Source organism: Osmerus mordax, chromosome 4 (assembly GCF_038355195.1).
Source record: "Osmerus mordax isolate fOsmMor3 chromosome 4, fOsmMor3.pri, whole genome shotgun sequence".
In the NCBI taxonomy this organism is placed as follows: domain Eukaryota; kingdom Metazoa; phylum Chordata; class Actinopteri; order Osmeriformes; family Osmeridae; genus Osmerus; species Osmerus mordax.
Window position 1 is genome coordinate 12,067,371 of NC_090053.1, and position 22,019 is coordinate 12,089,389.

At 42.0% G+C, this 22,019-nt stretch overlaps 1 protein-coding gene across 1 annotated transcript; it reads left to right on the forward strand.

Annotated features, from left to right (window-relative positions):
* Window positions 1-1,539: 1,539 nt before the first annotated feature.
* Window positions 1,540-21,132, forward strand: fkbp16 (FKBP prolyl isomerase 16). Its single transcript, XM_067235293.1, has 8 exons — window positions 1,540-2,008; window positions 2,221-2,390; window positions 2,690-2,778; window positions 17,480-17,697; window positions 18,813-18,994; window positions 19,185-19,262; window positions 20,357-20,494; window positions 20,618-21,132. The coding sequence occupies exons 1-8, from the start codon at window positions 1,540-1,542 to the stop codon at window positions 20,702-20,704; spliced, it is 1,431 nt and encodes a 476-aa protein (XP_067091394.1). The 3' UTR covers window positions 20,705-21,132.
* Window positions 21,133-22,019: the final 887 nt, after the last annotated feature.

Here is a 22,019-nt window from a genome sequence, read left to right on the forward strand (position 1 = left end):
ATTTAGTCATTAATGCAGACTTTACTTACCATATGGTCCTATGACATTTCTATGACTGTCTCAAACCAGGGTTGCTCCAAAAACATCCTTGTTTAATGTGTTCAACAGTCCTGGTTCTAGTGTCTCAGGAGAATTCCACAACCCAATTCTATGGGTATTAAAGAATCATAGATCCCTCTATGATAAATATGAAAATGCACAGTTCTGCTAAATCTGTAAATTCCCATTTTCAGCTGTGTCTATCCTTTTCAATGGGTAATCAGCCCCTGAACATTGTTTTAAGTTAACATTACTGGTCTGCTTGAGGTAGTAGCATCACTCACATTCAAGCCTCAGCATTTGGTGACCAAATGACATGGAGTTGGACTCCATATTGGTTGATGGAATCCTTTTTGAGTGCAATTTGCTTTGTCCCTTCAGTGTGTAAAAAAGTGCTTTTAGTTTGAGTCTCAGGAAAGACAGTTTGAATGTCTAATCATTAGATTCTTTCTTGTCACCACATGACAAGAAACAAAAAGGTCATACACACAAAGGTTTTGTTTTCTGTGTGAGCGTTGTGAATTTTTGTACAGTTATTTTTTTTATAGATGAGATAGTGTGCTGACACTAGAACTGAGGCCTGTCTCATCTTGAATGTGTTGCTCACTGGCTTCCCTGGCACAAAAGTCTTGAATAACCTGTTTGCTTTGTATTATTCTGAGATCCTATTAGATCATTACAGTAGTCTTCTGTGCATTGCAAATTTTACAGTTTGATATTGTTTTCTCTTGAAATGTAAGAGGATTCAATCAATGACATGAAGTGCACACATTGCTGCTGATTATTATTTAAAGGGAAATCCACTAAACTCAGTAATCTAGCACCCAACTACACAAAGGTTATCGGGTTATTCTGGCTGTAGTATAAACTTTATACCTTCTGTTCAACACTTGGCTTCCTAAAAAGTGAAAATAAGGTATCAAACTCCAGAATAAGACTAAATTGAGTTAGAGACTTCACTTGAGATCTTATTGGTCGACTGTATTTGTGGAAACAGCATTATAGGGCAGTGCAATGAAGTCATTAAGAAGCTTACAGACGTTCTGGCAGATTAGATTTTGCTCTTCTAATCCCACAGATTACCGTCCCACAAACCTGCTGACTGAGAGGGCTTCGTTGTGCTGCACCGTTTCTTTACATTGGTCATTTCTTGTTGCTTCAACGTCTCTGGAATATGTAGGCCAAGTAGCAGAGCGGCAGGATTGGGTGGTCGTCAAGGTGAAACTGCATCTTCATAGTTTACTTGGATATAGGAACTCTTTTCTTTAACACAACTAGTGCAGTTAGGATTATTGTGATTATGGACGCATTTTGAGTAGCATTCAGTAAAAGTCTGTGGTTCCAGGACTTCTATAAGAGCTAGTGACCGCCTCAGATGGATGGAAGTAATATTCCATTGTAACTTAACCCAAGGAGTGTTTTCACCCGACTTCTTCTGAGTAGCCCGGTGTCGTGGAGAGAAGCAGGCTGGAGGATCATCCCTCTGGGAAAATTCCACCCATGGTGTCCGTGGCTCCCTCCAGTGACATGGACCCAGAGCCGAGTCCTAGAGAGCCCACAGAGCATGTGGTGGAGCCAGGGTTAAAGGAGGAGGATTGTTCTGGACCTGAAGACAAGGACAACCAGGGTGAGAAGGAGCTGTCCCATCCTCGACAAGAAGACAAACATCCTTCCGGATTTGAGGAGGTCCAAACAGACAGCCAAGGACAAGAGGGCAAGGTCACGACAATAACACCCCTCTCCAATCCTGAGGAGACAAGTGAGGATACCAGACGTGAGCATGAGCGAATTCTCAGGAAGACAAACAGTTTTGGGAAGACAGTCCGGTTTCTGGAACCGGCTGAAGCAGAGATGGTGGAGGAGAGGGCAAACTTAGAGGAGAGTTTCTTTCCAGACTATGAGCTGGAACAGTGGACGTCCTCCAACTTTGAGGAGCTGTTCATGGCAGGGGACTGGGAAGATATCACAGGTATGTCTACACGCTTCATGTACTATGCAGCACATATGTTTTAACAAACAACAGCATGTGACAGCGTCTGAGGCGCGGCCACCTGGCTTAATAACGCATGTTGTGCCGTCTCCTCGTAGCAGCCTCAGCTTTGAGCGCCTGTTGATGAACAGCAAGCAGATTAACCCCCATTCCCCTTCCTGACCCCCCTCGACCGGCCCTCCCTTTCCCAGATGACCGGCTGTTGAGGAAGAAGGTGCTGCAGTCTGCCCCCAAGCAGGCCCCTCACCCTGCCTGGGGTCATGAGGTCACTGTCAAAATGCAGGGCGTGCTGGAAGACAGGACTATGGTGGAGAAGGACAGCAAGCTGGTCTTCATCATAGGAGAGGGAGATGTCAACCAGGTAGAAAAATTATTTCAATACAGGTGAAAGGCAGGTTAATCTAGGCAGGTTCACCCCCATCGTGTAATCAAATGATGCTATTAAGCATTCATATTTTATCAATCATTCTTGATTAAGTCATAGGCTAATTATTGAATAGGATGGAAAACTTCAGTGGCAGTGGCAGTTCTATTTCATAGAACAGTGTACTGATAATTTATAGCTAGAATAGCATAGTAATCAATGAAAACCATGTCTGGTTAAAACCTAAACGAAAGACTGAGCAACACCCACATGACCCAGTGCTGTGTCACCCCTAGGCCCTGGAGGAGTGTTCCATATCCATGCAGAGAGGGGAGATTGCACTGCTGCTGGCAGATTCTCAGTATGCCTATGGACTTCTCGGAAGGTAAGATATTGGAAACAAGGCTGTTCCCCACAACAGCATCACAACAACCCTTTCCAGTGTGAGTGATTAGCAAGTGACCTATGCAGCAAGACACACAACTGCCTCTTGGTTTTCTAGTGTAAATTTGAAACACAGATTTAACCATTTATCATCATCTGTCAATAGTAACGTGACATTTCTGATCCCAATGAGGAGCCTGGCCTTATTGTACCTGTTGATGTGAGGGCAGCCTGCCTGTGCCTAGCTAATGAACCATAAAGAGGAGCAGATGGCCATCCTCCCAAACAGCATTCATAGATGGCCAGAGGCCTCGACCCTGCTAGCCTTCCTGAGGGAGGACCCCACTCAAGTTACAGCCATTGGCCTGCCTCTAAAACCCAGCCTGCAATAATGAGGCTCTGCCATTATAGAAGACTTGTGTGTAGTGATACCTGTAAGGCTCACTCGAAATCACAGAACTACTTGCATCTAATGAGAAAGAAGTGAGATTGGTTTTCAGATATATCTTGATGATGTCAGCAAACCGCGGATCATTGTGGTTAACTTCAATGGCGAGGTCACATAATCTGAACGCATGCTGTTGTAAACAATGTAAAAAAAACCTTTATATTCAGGAATGGTTTAAGGCCGATTTATACTTCTGCGTTTATACGGAGACGGAGACAGGGAACGCCCTCTCCGTCAAGGAACGCCCCCTCCGTGCCCTCTCTGAGCCCCTCGGAGAGTTCTACGTGCACCTCCTGATTTTCCTGACTATCCGTCCGTCCGTCATTTTACGGATACCCCTTGGCTGTGATTGGTCCGTATTAAGAACCGCTTGCGTCAGGGGCGGGGTTGCCGTGATAAACAGGACGAACATAATCCTTTGACCGCCATTGCTGTAAGTTTTTACAATTCATATTTCAGCTAAACAGTACATGTAAATCAGCATCTGAATTAAAATGTGACGAGAAATGGGCAGTGTAGTTGCTGAAAATGTGCGTATTTTATTGATGAAACGGCTAATTTGTACATTTGCTCCGACTTCTCGATAACCTAGGTAAATAAACACTCGACGACGACTTACAAAAAACCATTGCGCCGCCTACTCTTCTGGCGGTGAATTGTTTTCAGCACCCACAGCCTTCGGAGTACTATAAATTCAACCAATCCGTCCGACTCCGTCCGTCCGTCTGGCCGTAACAGAGTCAGAGAAGTATAATTTGGCCTTTACTGTCCAGTAGCAACAGTGTCCCTGCTTTGTGCATGTCGGGTCTCTGTGTGGTCCCCTGTCCTCTGCCAGGGCCTGGCGTGGATGGAGTGCGTGTTCATCTTGGCCTCTCCCATGTGTGGTCCCTGTGTGAGGTCTTGTTTGTATTGAGTTTCTGGAGCTCTAGAAATGGGTCTAGAGAGGCTGTTAAATGTGTCTTTAGTAGAGAGAGCAGAGCAACAGAACAGGTTGGGGAGGAGACAGGCAGGAGCTCGGTTAATGATTGTTTGGATGTTCCTGATTAAGGTTGTGTACAGTGTGGTCAAATTAAGTCCTTAGCCTCACGATAGACATCCTTGGCATCTTGCCAGACTCCTGAAGTGTTGTGACAGAGTTCTTAGTTCCCTTTCATGGCCCACATAGATAAAAGGCCTGCGGCTGCTGTAGGTATTTTGTCTGTAGAATTGATTAGACTAGTGCACAGTGCCTGTGATGCAGTCGGTGATTAAGATGTCAGTGTAACACATAAATACAGATTCCTTATAGTACTTCTATAGTGCATAGTGTCCATGATAAAATTGGTGGCACACACACAGATTCCTGGAATTATATTTTGGGCACAGTGCCCGCGATGATATCGGGGGGGGACACAGATTTCTGGAATTATAGATAGATAGTGCAGTGCCCCTGATTCAGCTGGTGATGACTCTGTGTCTTTGGTACCTATATTTCTCAGATCACAATTGAAATTCTCTGTCATCTCTGAAGTACTTGTTCAACCTCCACATCTATTAGTCAAATTGACAATGCTGTGGTGGCCTAAATTCATACAAATGATTATGTAGCCTTCGTTTTCTGCTGTTTCCTACATTATACATTTCTTAAATTTACATTTAGTCATTTGACGCTCTTATCCAGAGCGACTTATAGTAAGTACAGGGACATTCCCCCCGAGGCAAGTGGGTGAAGTGCCTTGCCCAAGGACACAACGTCATTTTGCACGGCCAGGGAATCGAACTTCTGATTACTAGCCCGCTTTCCTCACCGCTCAGCCACCTGACTCCCAACATGCTTATGTTATGTTGATAAAAATGTACTATATTGGTTCTCTGTTGAATTGTCTTACCACCACAAACATCTAAACATGTAGTTAATAACAGAAGTCATTACATGCACAATGGTTGAGCCAGTTGTCATAATTGTAGCCTAATTCAACATACAGTGCTACATTTGCAATGTGCAGGCAGTTTTGACATCAGTAAACACATACATTTATGTAACAAAATTCCCTGATCTATACTGAAAGTATATTATATTGTCATTCTGTTAGCTAGCCAGCCCCTTTGAAAGCAGATGCTTATTGGTTGTAAATGTGAATTCGCTTCTAAATAACGAAACTGAATTTCTCTATTTTCCTTACGCTTAGTTTCATTTAATTGCGAATGCCTTTGTTAATTGCATTAGTTCAACACCGCAAAATATGAACTATGCAGAAGACACCTGCAAAATATTAACTTCGTCCGGTTCTCGAGATATTCGTAGGAATCTCACTGCAGAACAGAAGACCAATCAGAGTGAAGGGGCTGGGACGCGAACAGAGCAAGCCAAACTGGAGGCTAATTATTAGTATTTTTTCATTAGTTTAAGTCGAAATGCTTATCCAAACAATGTCAATCGCGGGACGGCACTCCATTGGATTATAGTGCCCGGTTCTTGAGCTGATCATGCGAAACTAAACCCATTCTAATTTCTACACACACACACATAGATTCCTGCCATTATTAGAGAGATGATGAATTCGATGTTAAAAGACAGAGATTTATGTATGGATGATTCTTCTCATAATGAGGCAGATTTGTTGATTTACAAATATGGTCGGTAAAACAGATGAATTAATCCAGATAGAAGAAGTTGAAGGACAAGAAGAGCTATGTTACAAACAAGGTAAATAAACAGCCGCTGTAGCAGTGTCCCTCTTAGAAAATGTTTGAAAAATATTGTGTAGCACTGGCTCTTTGGTTAGTTTTTCTAGAGGAATGGGAAAGTCACAGTGTGTCTAAGCTGTAGAATGACAGAAAGAAAGGGAGGGAAAATATCATTCCCATTATCTTCCCATTCTCTGTCGATATATTGATTAGACACTATGGGGTGCCTGTTGGAGACAGTGCTACCATTTCAGGTAAGGGCACTTCAAAGCTATTTATCTGTACAGAGTACTTTACTGGGATGGGATGCACATAGTGTGTGATTGCTACTGGTACATCATACCCTCACATACTGGATGGGACAGGAGCCATGTTAGTTTTATATATCAGGACATGATCAATTAAAGCCCTGTAAAAGTCCTTCGCCGGCAACCTTTTACCTGACTGATCGTGGCAGACAGGCTGCTGAGATGATTTGGCGTAAATCAAGTATAAGAACCCTGACGTTTGAGCTGCCAGATTGGGTGCCAATGAGTCATGCAACAACACAGTAACGAGAAGCCTCCATCAACCTTTCTGTCTCTGACACAGTCATGGTGCCCCCAGACTTGTGTCCTTCTGGAACGGGGTCAAAGTATTTCTGGGAAAGGGCCCAGACTGGATCCCGTCAGTCAACAGAATCTAATCAGAAACTACTGGAGTCCAAATGTGGCTCTCTGCTCTGATCTGATAGCAACAACATGAAAGCCAATGGGAGACTGAGGAGTCTAGCTCCCTACCTTACTTACAAACCCAAACTCAACAACATAAACACCTGTCTCTGACAACTGGTGAGGTAACGTTTGACAACCTTCCTGTTTAATCCACGCTATCTACAACCGCTTCAATGCCATTAAGTTGTATGTAGTCAGTCACAATGCTTTATTTTCAAGACTGTATATTCCAAAAGAAAGTGGCATAACAGTGCCATTGGCACATTAGTATACGTTTTTTTGCTGAAATTACATTCTTGACAGAGATAATTATACCAGTAGAGCGTGCTTAGGAGTTTGCTTCTGCGTTTATGAACCATCACCAAGACAATAACTATCTAGTCCTGTATGGAGCTAAATCAGGGCCAAATGTTTTGTTAATTCGAAAAAAAAATCTTTAGTCAAAAAACTAAAGCTTGACATTGAAAATGTAAGTTAAGAGATTGGAGGAGAGGTGTAACATGCAGACGATTTCTCCCGTCTTTTAACGGCACGCTAAACACTAAAGGGCGGAGTAAGGCGCTGATTGCCCAACGAGGATCTGGTTTGTTAAATGCCACGCAAAATGCAGAAATACACCGCATTATGTGCTATTTGCGGTTGGGCAAAGGCGCAGATTAATCTGCGGTCGCAAGGTTAGTAAATGAGGCCCTCAGACACAGTGATAAGCCCAACCATAGTTATTAAATTTGAATAGCTATATTCATGACATGAGATCAGCAACTCAGGGCAGACGTAAATGGCCATCACAATCAGATTTCACAGTTGTGAAAAGCAAACATGTTTGACAAAGGGACGGGTAGTCTCTCACGCATCACACCCAGGTGAACTGTGCCTAGTGAGTATTCAAGCCTGAAAGTAACAACACATGGTCATCTGGAAGGGCAAGAAACTATCTTACATATAGACTGTAGTGATGGACTGTATTGATGTCATGTTTTTGTGAGTCGAACAATATTACCTGTAAAAACGGTTGCTTTACATTGATTAGTTCGTTAGCTTTCTAAACATTTCCCTCACACATTGCATGCCTAACTTGTTAACGATGAAGCTAGGTCGAAATTCTGCTGAACTTTCTGTGTTTACTCAGAGTGCTCACTGCACTGTAAATACTGGGTAAGGAGCCAGCAGCACCTTTCAACTTCCTAGAGAATGTGCTTGAGGGGTACCTTAGTGTAGACAGTTGAACAGACTTGTAATTGTTAGAGTATCTGCTGCTTCAGTCACACACCCATACTGAACAGAGAATGTGGCTATTTAACATTACAGTGCCATTCCTAAAGCAGAGAACCATGAGAATAGACAGTCACAAACCAAACATCAGTACTCTTTCCGGGTACTCTAGGGTGTGAACTATCATATGTGATGAATGAGATATGTGAGGATGAGTAATAGTACAGCATTGTGAGTGTTGACATTGACTTGTGAATCAACACTGTGGAGGCCGAACTACATTTGAGGAAGACCAGAACTTCATGGGAATATTATGACGCACAGTGCTTCTGCTTTTTGCAGGTCAGATTGTGATTTGGAATCTACACCAGGACTGTAGTGTGCACACTATATGAATGTGTGTGTGCATGTGTGTAATGTATGTGTTTGCAATGAGTCAGTGTTCAAGGAGTGTGTGTGAGTCACAGTGAGTGAGTCTGATGTGTGTGTGGTAGGGCTCTCACTCTATGTGGAATGACCTTCTCTCAGTCATATCCAGAACAGAAACATCCAGGTCAAAAGCATTGGAGACCACTGAGCAAAGCCTGATCAATATGAACAACCAAACATCCTACACAGGATGAGACATAATCACTTGTGACAGTTCCACATACAGTAACAAGATAACAGATGTCCTTTAGGAGTAATGACCTGTAGTAAGGAGTAGGTAAGGACTTTTCTCACGTGTCACTGGGGTTTTGCAGAAGGTTTTACTTGTGCTTACACTTCAGCAAACCTTCAGTTGAACTGAATCAGGTGACTTGAAGAAGGTGTAAGTTTTAGACTCTGTGTTTCGTTTTCCTGGTATTTTGGCGACAACTGTCTAGAAGCCCCACCCAGCCCTCATGAATCAGGCGTCTGCCAGAAAGCACAAACAATTAAAGAACGCATCAAAAAAGATCTACTGATTTTCAGGCCGCATTCATAGCCCTCAGGTCAGCAGTGCCTCAGTCCTATCAGTTAGCAGCTGTGACCCAAACACACATCTGTGAGATGTTTACAAGTGCTTATGTATTCTTGCTTAACCATGGTTATATTCAGCAGTGTTCAGGCTGTGTAGTTGACCTGTGCATGTGCTTCATCTAATCTTTGGATGTTTACCTCCATCCCTCACTGCCAGCAAGCTCCGCTTATCTCTCCAATCAACACAGGCTTTTCTGTAATATGATCCTGCCTTCAACTCATTGACTTCTGCTTTTTATTTTTGGAAAGTTTGCAGATTTTTACAGGAGCAATGAATTGAAGTGAAGCTTTTGTACGTAATTAGACCTTTGTGTGTTGTAAAAAGAGTAGTGCAGTATATTTTCAGTAAAGTGAGTATCAGAGTAAATACTTAGTGTACTTTCAAGGAGATGGATTTAAATGTATCTCACATGATGTCGACATCAGTGTATAAAAATAATGAGTTGAATGCTTTGTCATACTACAGCAAATCCTTACTAGCATGTTTCCATTGCCCATATGCATTTTAAACATTACTCTGGTTTGGATGGGGTCCAGGTAAAACATATAGTACTTCAGGAGATCCTGTCAGGCATGTGAGTGTACTAACCCACCCTCTTCACTCAGCTTTCCCCTCCTCTCAATATTCCAGTTAGCTACTTTGTGCTTTGCTTGTCTGTGATGGACTGTTCAATGAATCACAACAAAGTTGTTTGTACCAAGGCTGAAAGAAAAGAAGGGACCTTTCCGATGTAGGTCATCATCAGCTCCCTATGGATCCATTGTCCTCACAGAGACACCGTGCTTCCTCCACAAGGGGCCACGTTGTGGCGCAGCATTCAGACCATGACATGCAGACTGTAGGGACAGACAGTGGAGCCCACATGAGCTGACACTCCAGCTCTAATCAATCCTACCTGCTCCCGTCTACTCCTCTCTCACCTCGGTCACACACAGCCTCACGGCCTCCACGCCTGCTGTGCACAGCAGAAATCCAATGAGGGAAAAGGGGATTAGTAGTGCATGGCAGAGAATGGAGGAACACACGAGGCTCCAGGATCAAACCAGAACCTTCTACAGAAACCTACAGTTCTTTCCGGACAAGATGGGACCAGATTGTTTGTCATGATCCCAGACATGCTTCGGTTTCCGGGGAGATGTTGGATCTTGTGGTACACCCTGTATGGTCTAAATTGCAATCTGAATCTTTTTCCACCTCACATATTTGCAATTGTTTGATCTACTGAATATCAAGGATGCCAGACACTACTTGCCTAGTAAAACTGGCAAATTAAGTAATCATAGCCGTACAATGATCTTCCATCTGAATGAATGTATTCTGAACACTAACCAGCCATTCTGGTGAAATCCATGGAGTGAAATCCATGGAGACTTTTTAAAAGCTCCAGTCTGTAACAGGAGACCTGGTTCTCCCATGTGTGTGTATTCATAGCTGCTTTCAATCCAGACTGTTATTCTCCACACACAGGAGGTGGTTCTGGGGCACGTTCAGTATTGGGGCCACCCTGCTCCACTCCAGGTCCTCACAGCTTAGCTCTTACTATGCTCCCAGGATTGGCTATAAAATAATCGAGAATCTACCCCTCAGACAATCTAACCTCAACCTGACCTTTTGTGATAGCCACAACGCAGTTGCTGGGCGACTCATAAACACAACCACAGTATATGACTTTTTCTGTTTGTCACACCAGCCATAATGGAAGCAGATGGGAAAGTGGAAGGCCAGCTGTTGTTAGAACGAGAGGAGGAGCATGGCGACGCCACACACACGTACAATCGCACTTCAGACACATACACACACAGAGCTAAATATAGTGGCTCTGACTGTCTAGCATTGACCTTTGGGTTTGTATCTAAGAGCTAGCATGTTGAATGTATCACACACAGTGCCGGGGTTGCATAGCAAAGCATACCACTGCTAGAGTATACGTGCAGAGAATAGACCATGGACTGTGAACTCACTGTCTGTCTGTGTCAGTGTGGTCAGGTAGGAGAGAGGCAAAGAGACATTGCCATGGGGGGGAGGGTGCTCCATCAGTGGAGACGAGGAGTGGTGACTCATCTCTAATGGACGTCATCAGTCCGTCATCTGCCGTCTGCATCAGCACAGCAGTCCATCACAGGACTCAGTGTTCACACAGCCTTGAAAATGTGCTCTATGTATCTCCTGTTCATGACCAGCACCAGCCTCACACTACCTTTAATGACTGGTTGCAAAATGAAGTTTGTTAATGAATCCATGCCAAACATCCTCATACCGGTTATTGGTCACGTTTCCAGTCAGTTCATTGTTTCATTCTAGTTATTTGATACAGTATAGAGTGGCAGTCCTTTCAGTGGTTTCGGTCATCAGTGCAGCGGTCCAAACATTCCTGCTAATTGACTGCAGCAGCTGCAGAGCAGGCCTTGTGAGGACTGTGACCCCGTATCATTGCCGCCGGCACCGGTCAAGTCAAGTCCTTCCTCCTCAGTCTAGCGAGTGTCTCTGCCACTCTCGTCAGAGGGGGTTGGGTGGGGGTGCAGGGGGGGGGGGCATGATGGGAGGTTCATGGGGCCATGCTAACAGGACGGCTAGATTAAACCGTCCAGATGTGTGGCGCTCCACCATGACAACCCTATATACGGCTGCCTCATTAAAGCTGCAGGTGGGTGTGCAGCACCAGAGTGGCTGACCGGCAAGATACACAGAGCACCTGCTGGTAACAGGCACAGAACAGGCCTTATCAGTGTTTGGACCAGGTTGTGCATATCTAGCTAACTAAACACTGAATCCAAACTAACTGAACAGATGTTTTAGTTGGGAGGTTTTGATGAGATGTCAAATAAACTTGACTGCCATAATGTGAATTAGCCCATTCAAGAGCATATTCTTATATTTTGCTTAAACTTTCAAGTAAAACTGTAGATGAAAATATTTCAGCTGTTCATTAGTCATACATGGCAGATTCCATGGTACAACTCCAGTTGCCTACTGGTTATGCGTTCAATACACAAAACTGATATTCCAGGAATGCTGACATTTCTTTGATCGCCATTTTCTTTGTGGTTCTTATCTATGTTTGATTCAGCAATGAGGATTCACAGTTTGAAAGAAAAGAAATAATATTTTGATGAACACTATGACATTTATTTCATTTGCAGAATGTCACACATGCAAGATTGAATTGCACTGAACATTTCAATATTTTGATATCTGAGGTAATGAATATGTAAATGTATAAATAGTTGGTTAGTGAAAGATGTAACTAAGATCAATTATATTAATATTATATGGAGATATATTTTCATTCATTACTTTAACATTCATTCAATGAATCACTCACATCACCCAATCTAAAGTATCCAAAATATGAAATGCATAACAGAATTTTATAATGTATAATGTTTGTATTCATAATAATTATTAGTTGATATCAGTATTACTTTATTTTTGTTAGTTGAGACCACATGACCACATTAGTTGAGACCACACAACCAGTCATTGAAATGTAACTATAATGTAATAGTGTTTCACATTCAAATACCTCTGCTCTGTTGCTTCTTGGTTTTTAGGCTTAAGGAGATTTGAAGTTGAAACCTGTAAAATGTAAAGCTGTACAGGTCTTTGTCTGAGAGAGCAGAGCTGTCAGTACTGTTTAATTTAGCCATTTACCTCACTGAGGAATCTGCTGGACCAAACATCCAGTCTCTGGGGATGAGAGTGAACCTCCTGCCTGACAGCACACAAACCACTGCATCTGTCTACCCCCAAATCACTGATTGTTGACATGAGCCTTCCAGAATTAAATGCATGCTACATGTACTGTTTAGCTTCAATACTGCACATCTGCTGTTTAATTTGTTTTGTTTGTCTAACATGCAGTTTACATTAAGGCACAACACATCACAACCTCAGCAAATCTTCCCTAGTGGTGTAAAAGCAGCGACAGCATTTTAGACTTTGCTGTTCAACTTCTGTTCCATCACTTGCCCAGTTTTTCACTGGTGAGCTTTGTCTCTGATTCAGTCTAAAATAGTGGTCAAAGGTGGCTGTCATCTACAACATCTAAGCTAGTGGATCACAATGGAACACCTGTAAACAGTATGATAGCACAACCAGAGTACAAATTTAATTTGGGCTTTTTAGGACCAAAGAACTGAATCCTAACCCAGGGGATAACAGCAAGGCTTTAAGACCAAAACATTGCATCACAGCACTTAGTTTTAATCACTGGTTTGAGACACACCCACAGATCAGTTTCATATCTCAGAATAGTCCTGTGCTGTCACACTGACTTCAGTTCACCCATGTCCTTTTCAAACCCCAGACCAAAGGGGCATGATGTAGTTGTGGTTTAGCCTCCCTCTGCCTCAGTGAGAGGACCAGCAGAAATAACTAACTATAAAAGCTAGTACAACCACTACTGATAGGCCCCAGGCTGAGACTGGATTCATTTTAACAGGCTGAAGAGGCCTGCTTCAGATTATATGAGGACTTTTGAAGAGCTCTACCCCCGGGCATTAGGCAGAACCTTCCCTTGATCCCTGCTGTTTTCTCCCTCATTGGATTTGCTAGCTGAGCAAATAAAAACAAACTGTATCGTAAACACACAGGAAAACAGTGGCTCACTCAGAGGTGGCTGACAGAGTTAGAGCCAGACATTTCCTGGATTATGGACAGTAATAGTCGGTTGGTGTGCAGTAAATGAACTACTGAGGCAGGAGAGGGGAAAAAAACAGCTGTGACGTTTCACTGAGAGCAGGATTAGACTTAAGCTCCTTTGTGCGCTTGTTTTTGTGTTTTGTCCATCCTATTCTGGATCAGAAGCCATACCAAAATAAACGTCAGCAACCAATCCAATCGAGCTGTTTATCACCATATTATAGATAACAAACTCATCATAAATCCAACACTTTTAGAATTAATAGTACTCTGGTGGTAGCATATAATTTGCTAAACAAGTCTATGTTTATTAGCAGTGTGTATAAATTACTAAGGGAGGTTATCTCCATAGCAACCACGATTAGGTAATTACTGGAAATTCTCGACATTTAAGACAAGATAAAATGAGGTGTCTGACATCATCAAGTATTTTTCCCTCATTCATTCACAAGGTGCCTGTCTGACAGATAACCATGTGACTAAATCATTTGCAGTCAGCATCATAAAGAGTGAAGCGGAAGTTTGCATTGCAACTATGCACGACTTGAACTGATTAGTTATAGGTTTGTGTATCCTGTGAGGTAATACGAGGGAGAAAGGGCAAACAGTCTTTATATGAGGGCTAGAACACAATGACGTTGTAGGTAGTAGAGTACTGGAACACAGTGACATTGTAGGTTGTGTGGAGTAGGTTCCATGGGTATATAAAAGACTGTATGAATAGGACTGTATAAATTCCGCAGGCACAATGGTGAAGTTTTTAGCTGTAACTGTGTTTCAGGAACTATTACACACCCATGATAATTTCCTTAAATGGACCAGCTAGACCCTGTCCTGATGAGAATCCCTTGCTGTGTAGCCTTCATGCCTCTGACAGTTACTGCTTTCAGACTGGCTGTCTCAGCTTGTGCTTGTCTTGGGTCTCTAAACTATCGTCTTCCCTCGGCTGCACCCCCACCCTTCCAAGGGCTAGAGGGTGACCTACAGGGTGAGTCCTGCGCTACGTGATGAGTGAAACTAGAATTGGAGTTACTGTTAGCTTCTAGCCTTAGGCTAATCTTTATTCCCTTAACAAATCTTGAGTGACTTGACAACAGTGCTCTAGCCAGTGTGTTAGCCACCTCTACACAATTGTCTAATCAAGTATTCAGTTCTGAATGGTGGAGAATAGGTAATAATTTTTTATAACCTCACACCTATTAATGTTGTTTCGACAACATTTAGCCCTGTTACAAAGGAATACCATAATAAGATTAGACTTCGACCATTGATTGAATTTCTAACCATTTGTGTGTCTCCCAAGTCAGCTGATTTGAGTAACAACTAGTTAAATCGAGTTCTGAACGTTGCACTCATAAATCACTCTCACATGCTTGTAGCTGGGGACATTCTGCATACTTCCCTTACAACACTATAAATAACAAACAAAATATCTGACAAAAGCACCACAATATTGAGCTTATGTTTCTTAAGAGTTATATGGTGAGACACAACCAGTTGTATTGTACAATTGTACTTTATGTAATGAGTTCTAACCCCTCACGTCTTAAAATTATTGGCACATCTGAAGTAAGCAGCCATTTCTCTGGACTCCCAATAAAAGGGGTTACATTTAACTAAATGAGTACTTATTCAGGGTTAAATGCAGATGTCTCTAAGCATAGGAAGCAGTGAACCATGCTGCCCTTAGAGACAGAGTCTTAGGATGTTAACCCAAGCTAGGGTTCCAAGATCACATTTCATTAGGAGGCTAGAGCTGGGGATATACTAGTAGATGAGTTTGTCTCGCTGACCAGCCTGTGTTTCTACTCTGGGCTAATCAGACCCTGGGGGCTCGTTCACAGAGCTCCATGCCATGGCAGACCGCTATGGTGCTAATCACTGGTGTCCTGGCTGACACTGAAAACCTTACAGATAATTCAACAAGCTGTGTTTTTTGTGATTACATTTAACATGACTTTAATGCCACTTTTTGTGTGAATTATTGCTTCAGGTTTATTGCTGTCCATGGTTTTGGGTCAATTTGACACAAAAGGATGGTTTAAAAGGATTGGATATGGATTGTTCAAAATAGGAATGAGACGTGATTCAGATACTCCAGGAGCCATTTGTATATGGCAAACAGCCCCTTAAAAAGGAAAACTTACTACAACTGTTGAATATTAAAACCAATTAAAATAGTCTATTAGGTGAATATTTTACTTAAATCACTGATCGTGCAGTGTTAGTGTGTGTCATGCACATTTGTGTGTGCCTGCGTGTATTAATATGTGTATTTAGTTACTTGTTTTTGATATAACGTCTGTGACTGCATTCTTGTTTTCCTTTGATGTGCTGCATCTGTTCATAGTAGCGAAGGGGAAACAGCTACTTGCACAGATTAATAAAAAATGACTCATCCATCAACCAAGTGGTTGCATTAGCACTCTCTATTCAGAGAGCATGGAACAAGGGCACTTCCAATATAATAAGGGTAAGAGGGTCTGTATTCCCATGACTCACTGTTGAGACTTTACACCTCTATGTAGTCCTCTCTGTGTGACTATATTACAGAACCTAATACTGTAAATATTCAGTGTTATTGTCACTTGTCCTGCAGATCATCATTTTATTTTTCTGAGGTCATTCTCTCCTCAGTCACACACAGTCAACCAGCTCCTGGTGCTATCAACTGTTAGTTCACTCCAATAGGAGCCCTGTAGATCAAGATCTTGATACTCTAACCCTCCAACACAATTATTTAATATGACCCCATGTTATGAAATACAGATTTTCACATAGAGACGTTAGAGCAAGAGGAAACTGGGGTGGAAAACTGAATTAACACTATTTTACGGTTAGAAAATTCAGTTAATCATTATCAGCATTCAGTATCATTGCTTTTTCACTGTCCACTGTAATCTAAAATCAGCTCAGCAACCTTTTACTCTTCTAATCCATTTCTGTGTGTGGAATAAGTAGGAGAATGCAGCAAAAAAAACATATTTTTATTTAATTTCACATCTGTATCTATGATCAATTGCTTAGAACCATAACCAGACTTATATCAGCATGACTGTGCTCAAAATGCACACTAAACCTAAACAATTTCAATGGGTGTTACAATAGTAATGCATCTACACAAAAGTGTTCTCCATGTATCCATCTATGACCTAGAATGATAAGTATCTCTGAATGCCCCTACTTCCTCTAGTCCCAAACTAAAGGATCCTGCTCACCTTACCAGGCCCATCTGGGCTCTCTGCTCATCTCTTGAGACCGGATGTCGTCCTCTGAGACGATAGGTGAAAGGGTAACCTGATCCCACCTGGTGACACAGCTTCACAGAGGCTGCTGGAGGTATACTAAATCTCCTGGACAGACATAAAATGTGTCGTTGACGCAGCAAGTTTAAATCATTCATGATCTGACACACCACACAGAGAGATCGCCTTGCACCACAAGCAAGGAAGACCCTGCAATGACAACTGTGCTTATCTTCTGCTCTGGTTCTGGCTCTCTGCTTTGTGGGGTTGAATTTTTTGGTGTGTGATTATTTATCTATTTCTGTTCTCTCTCTCTTCTTTTATGTCTCACACACATGCTATTTTTCTTCCTTACCGTCTCTCTCTTGCACACACCATCACACTCTGGCATCAGGGTTGCCCCACAGTAACTCATAACGCACCATGTGTTTCATGTGTTCACTGGGACCATATGATTTTGAACAAATCAAACATTCCTTCTATAAGACACACACAGGTGATGATTCATCGCATTCAATTCCTTGCATGTTTATAGCCGTTGGAAAATCTCACAAGTTCATAAATCTGTTGGCCTTAACTGCCTGTTCTGTGAATTAATTCAAACCACTGTGTGATAAACTTCAAAAGTAAACATGACAAAGCATCCTGACATGCAGCAACGTAAAGTGAAATGGAGTTAAATGTTTTTTAGGGCGATATTTAGGTGATCCTTCCCTGTTGTTTCAGGTTGTCCATGTTGTCCAGTGATGAGTGTGTGTATTTGTGTTTGACAGGGAGCCTGATATTCCAACTTGGGCACCTCTCCTGTACCAGCTGCAGCTCCTGGACATCAGAGACAAGCCAGATCCTGTGACTCTTCCCATCCCTGACCGTATCCGCATCGGCAACCAGAAGCGCGAGCGAGGGAACTTTCACTTCCAGAGGGAGGAGTACAGCATGGCTGCAAGGGCCTACTGCATGGCTCTGGATATGCTCACCACACGCACCAGGGGTAAGCCTGGTGCGTGTGGTCACAAACATTCAGTACTAATACTCCCTTAGACGTGTGGCGATGCACACGCACACACAAGCACACATGCATACACACACATCCGGATTGGTGCACACATCCACTTGTCGTGATAACATGCTTCAGAAAGACCATTTCCACATTTCCAGTGCTAAATTACATGATAGTCTCCTCTTTGCTTTCAGCTAGTCCATCACTGCACTAATTACAGCCTTATAATGCAGAGCCACATTCAGCGGAGGTGACTGTCATGAGAAATGTTTCTGAAATGGTTTATGATTAACAAACCTAATCAACTTTCATGTTTTTTTCTATGTACTTAATCACTTTAATTGCTGGAAAGGCTGGGTGGACCCAAGAGAATCATTTGAGATAAATTAGTCAATGAGGAGAGGAGCATGGGGTGTTTTGAAAAGTATCAATGAGGATGGAGGCAATGGTTGAATTCACTACAGCACTTAGGCAGGGACTGTATTCAATCCAACAAAATCCTGCACATTTGAAAGAAAGCAAAGGAAAATGGGCTGAAAGATCAATCCATATCCCAATTGTTGTTTTAAAATATGTTTTAAGATGGACAGTACAGTTAGAATTCTATGAACTCTGTTTTATAGTTTTGTTTCCTTCAAATTAATTTACTGTTGAGCTCACACATGCACAGACTTGGATCTTTGCATCATGATGGCATTACAATGAACTTCATGTGGGATCTACGGTTCAAAGATATTCTGAAAAGCCCTAAATAGCTACTCCTTGCCCATAATCCCCACCTAACATGAATCTGTTAACGACAATCTCTCACACATCTCAGACTAATAACTCTCACTTCTGGTGTGGGTCGTAACAGGCAGTCTTCAGGCTCTCATCTCAGTGTCAGAGTCAGCACTTCCACAATGAGCGTGACAGTGGATTTTATAACAGGGGTAAACAAATAGACAGATGGGCCTACATCAAATAGTCATTCTCTCCTCCTCTCAGGTCTTTTGTGTGAATAGACTTTACCCCTGATACCAAGAGAGACAGGCTGACAGGAAATATACATGACAATGTGACAATGAGCCAGGTGTAAGAGTCTGTGTGGCCCTGTTTCCCTGCAGACGGTGACAATGCTGTAGTCGTGGAAGAAGAGGAGGAGGTGCAGGACTACCGGGTGAAGTGTCTCAACAACTTGGCAGCTGCCCAGCTGAAACTGGAGCAGTACGATGAGGCACTGCACACCAGTCGGGATGTTCTGTTTCTCGACCCAAGCAACGTTAAAGCCCTCTTCAGGACGGGGAAGGTGAGGGACATGAGGCAAAAATACAACTATTTATATGAAAAGTCTACAGTTCATAGAAATACAGCAAGATTTAACAGCTGTTTTTATTGGTTTGAAAAGTCTTTTGAATCTAAATAGATTCAAGTGAGTGTGTTCTTGCTATTAAACAAATGAAGGAGGATTTATAGAGGGTATTGCTCTGTGCTTGCAGCTTATGTCAGACAAGGGGGAGTATCAGGAGGCAATGGAGACACTGAAGAAGGCTTTGAAACTGGAGCCATCCACCAAGGTGAGATATACAGTCTTACTTGGAGGGCATGTATGTTCTCTCATCACCTGCACCTCCCTGTGTCCTGTTAGTGAAATCCATCCCCCGCACACAGATCAAGGGTTATTTCACAAAGAGTCTCTCACAATAATTACAATTCAGACTTATAGCCTGCCAGCAGCCTAATTCACGAATGAATCATGCTTTCCTTCATGTTCACCTGTATTTACTCACATAATTTTGAAACCCTGGCTGGCTGAAAATGTTCACAGAGCTGCTCAGATCAAACCAAAGACAAACACCTTGGAAGCATTTTGGGTTTAGGTTGTTTTATTAGATCATTCAATGTTGACTACAGCAATGCCATGAAAACAGACTAGAGCCTAGACACAGGACAGGACTTTCTGTAGATCATTGTGTTACTTCACTACAATGGGAACCTGTTCTGTCTTGCTCTTATGGGTAGTGCACTCTAACAGATCCTACACTCATTTGAAAGTTGGTCTTGAGACAAATGACACACACACACACACAAAAAGTATGCCATACAGCCAAACTTGAATTCTTGTTAAGTTAAATCAGAGCATGTTATCCCATATTAATGATCGGTTTATCAGTATTATTGCCATATTGCCATTATGTCACCATGATAAACTCATATTTCAACCAAAGTCTGCAGCTTACAGTCTTGAAAATTAAGCTTTGAAACTCACTCTGAAAGAAAATTGACCTCAGATCAACTTGACATGAGTCGCCACATTGCCACAGTGGTGAATGTGCCTTGTCATGACAAAACTAAAATTGGAATGGAATAAAGGAGGGTAAAAGCTTGTGTGCTGTATTTATTTATTTATTTCAATAATAAGACCGGCAGATACAATAAAAATAGTTTAAACAGTATTTATTGCATAGATGTGTTAGCACTAACCAGAAGACAACATTAGTTACAATTTGGATACAAAGTTTGAAAACTTCATGCCCAAATATAGATAGCTTGACTTCCTCATTTCTGAATCTTCTTTGATTTAGGCTGCCATCTGCTGGATAACTCTTGTAGTACAACTTGCAACAATGCTGTATTGTTGACATTTTCTTTTTTTTTCTCCCTGTCACAGGCCATCCATGTTGAACTGTCAAAACTAGTTAAAAGGCAATCAGGAGGAAATGATTCTCTGAAGTGGAAGGCTAAACCTGCCCAGATGCTCGGAGAAAATATTGCACCATTTCTGACTCCCTCTAAAAAGAAACCACCTGTAAGCCAATGAGTACATTTCACAGATGGTGAAATGTTTATATAACTGAGTTTTATTCAGTTAAAAGAAAAAAAGGAACAAAGATTTGACTGTTTTTGACAAATGCGTCACTTGGTGTTTCAGGGAATTTCATGGAAGTTCCTGCTTGGAGCTCTGATGGTGGCCTTGGGCAGTTTAGTGACGTCAGTGGTTCTGACTGCAAGGAACTGACGTCCTCTCTACAAAATTGCTATCATCTACGAGGCCAGCTCATGAATACTAAATAGAAGTGAACTATCTAGTGTGGAGATTATGAGACAGAGTGCATTGAACTATGACAAATACTGTCTTAAAGGTCACCCTAACATTCAGCTTCTGCATTGACATATGCACCACAGATTGTGTTTAATTACTTTGTAGAACCATGGCGCTTCACCTGAAAATGTATGCCGTTTCCTTCTCTTTGCAATTTATATCACACTGGAAATGAATAATTTACATTTGGTCATAACTAAATTTGTGTGTGAGTTCACGACATGCAATGGGATTATCTGTTAAATGAAATGTAGTGACATGAGGAAAGTGTCTCAGTGTGTAATCTTATTATGAATGTTTCTGGGGGTCTTGATTGGTGTAATGGTTGGACAGGATAAATTGGTTTCTGGAGGAAGAAAAATAATTGTGTCTGTATGTATGTATGTGTGTGTGTGTGTGTGTGTGTGTGTGGGGGGGGGGGGGGGGGGGGGGGTTAATGATACCAGGTGGAGGTCTTTCCAAAATCAAAATCCCACATTAACATCATGCATTACTCCAACTCATCCATGGCTATGCCATAACACCTTATAGCCTTAGGTAATGTAGCTCAAATTGCTTTTCTATTGTACTACTGTAAAAAAAAAAAAATTGCTGTGTACAAAGCAAGTATGGCCAGGTTAGTGCTGACTGCTAGCATAACATTGAATCTCTGCTTTCAAATAGGTTTCTTTATGGATGAAATGCTGGCTAGCTAACAGAAAAACAGTATAACTCTTAACACCAAATCAACTACACATAATCACCAGCTGCATCACGGACATGTGACATGAGGAAACCACTATTCCTACCACTTTAGACTAATTAGTCTGCAAAATTGTAGGCTTAAAAGCAACCGCTGTATGGTGAATTAGGCCTACAATAGTGACAATTGCCTTAACCATTGTGCATGTAATGACTTATAATATGAACTAAATGTCTAAATGTTTGTGGTGGTAAGACAATTTAACAAAGAATCAATATAATACATTTTGATCAACATTAATATAAGCAATTGATCATGTAGAAAACAGCAGACAAATGAAGGCTACATAATCATTTGCATGAATGTAGGCTACCACAGCATTGACAATGTGACTACAATAGATGATGTGGAGGTTGAACAAGTACTTCAGAGATGACATAGAATTTCATTTGTGATCTGAGAAATATAGGTATAACCACTGAGAAGAACTGTCATCACCAGCTGCATCACGGGCACTGCTCTATCTATAATTCCAGAAATATGTGTATG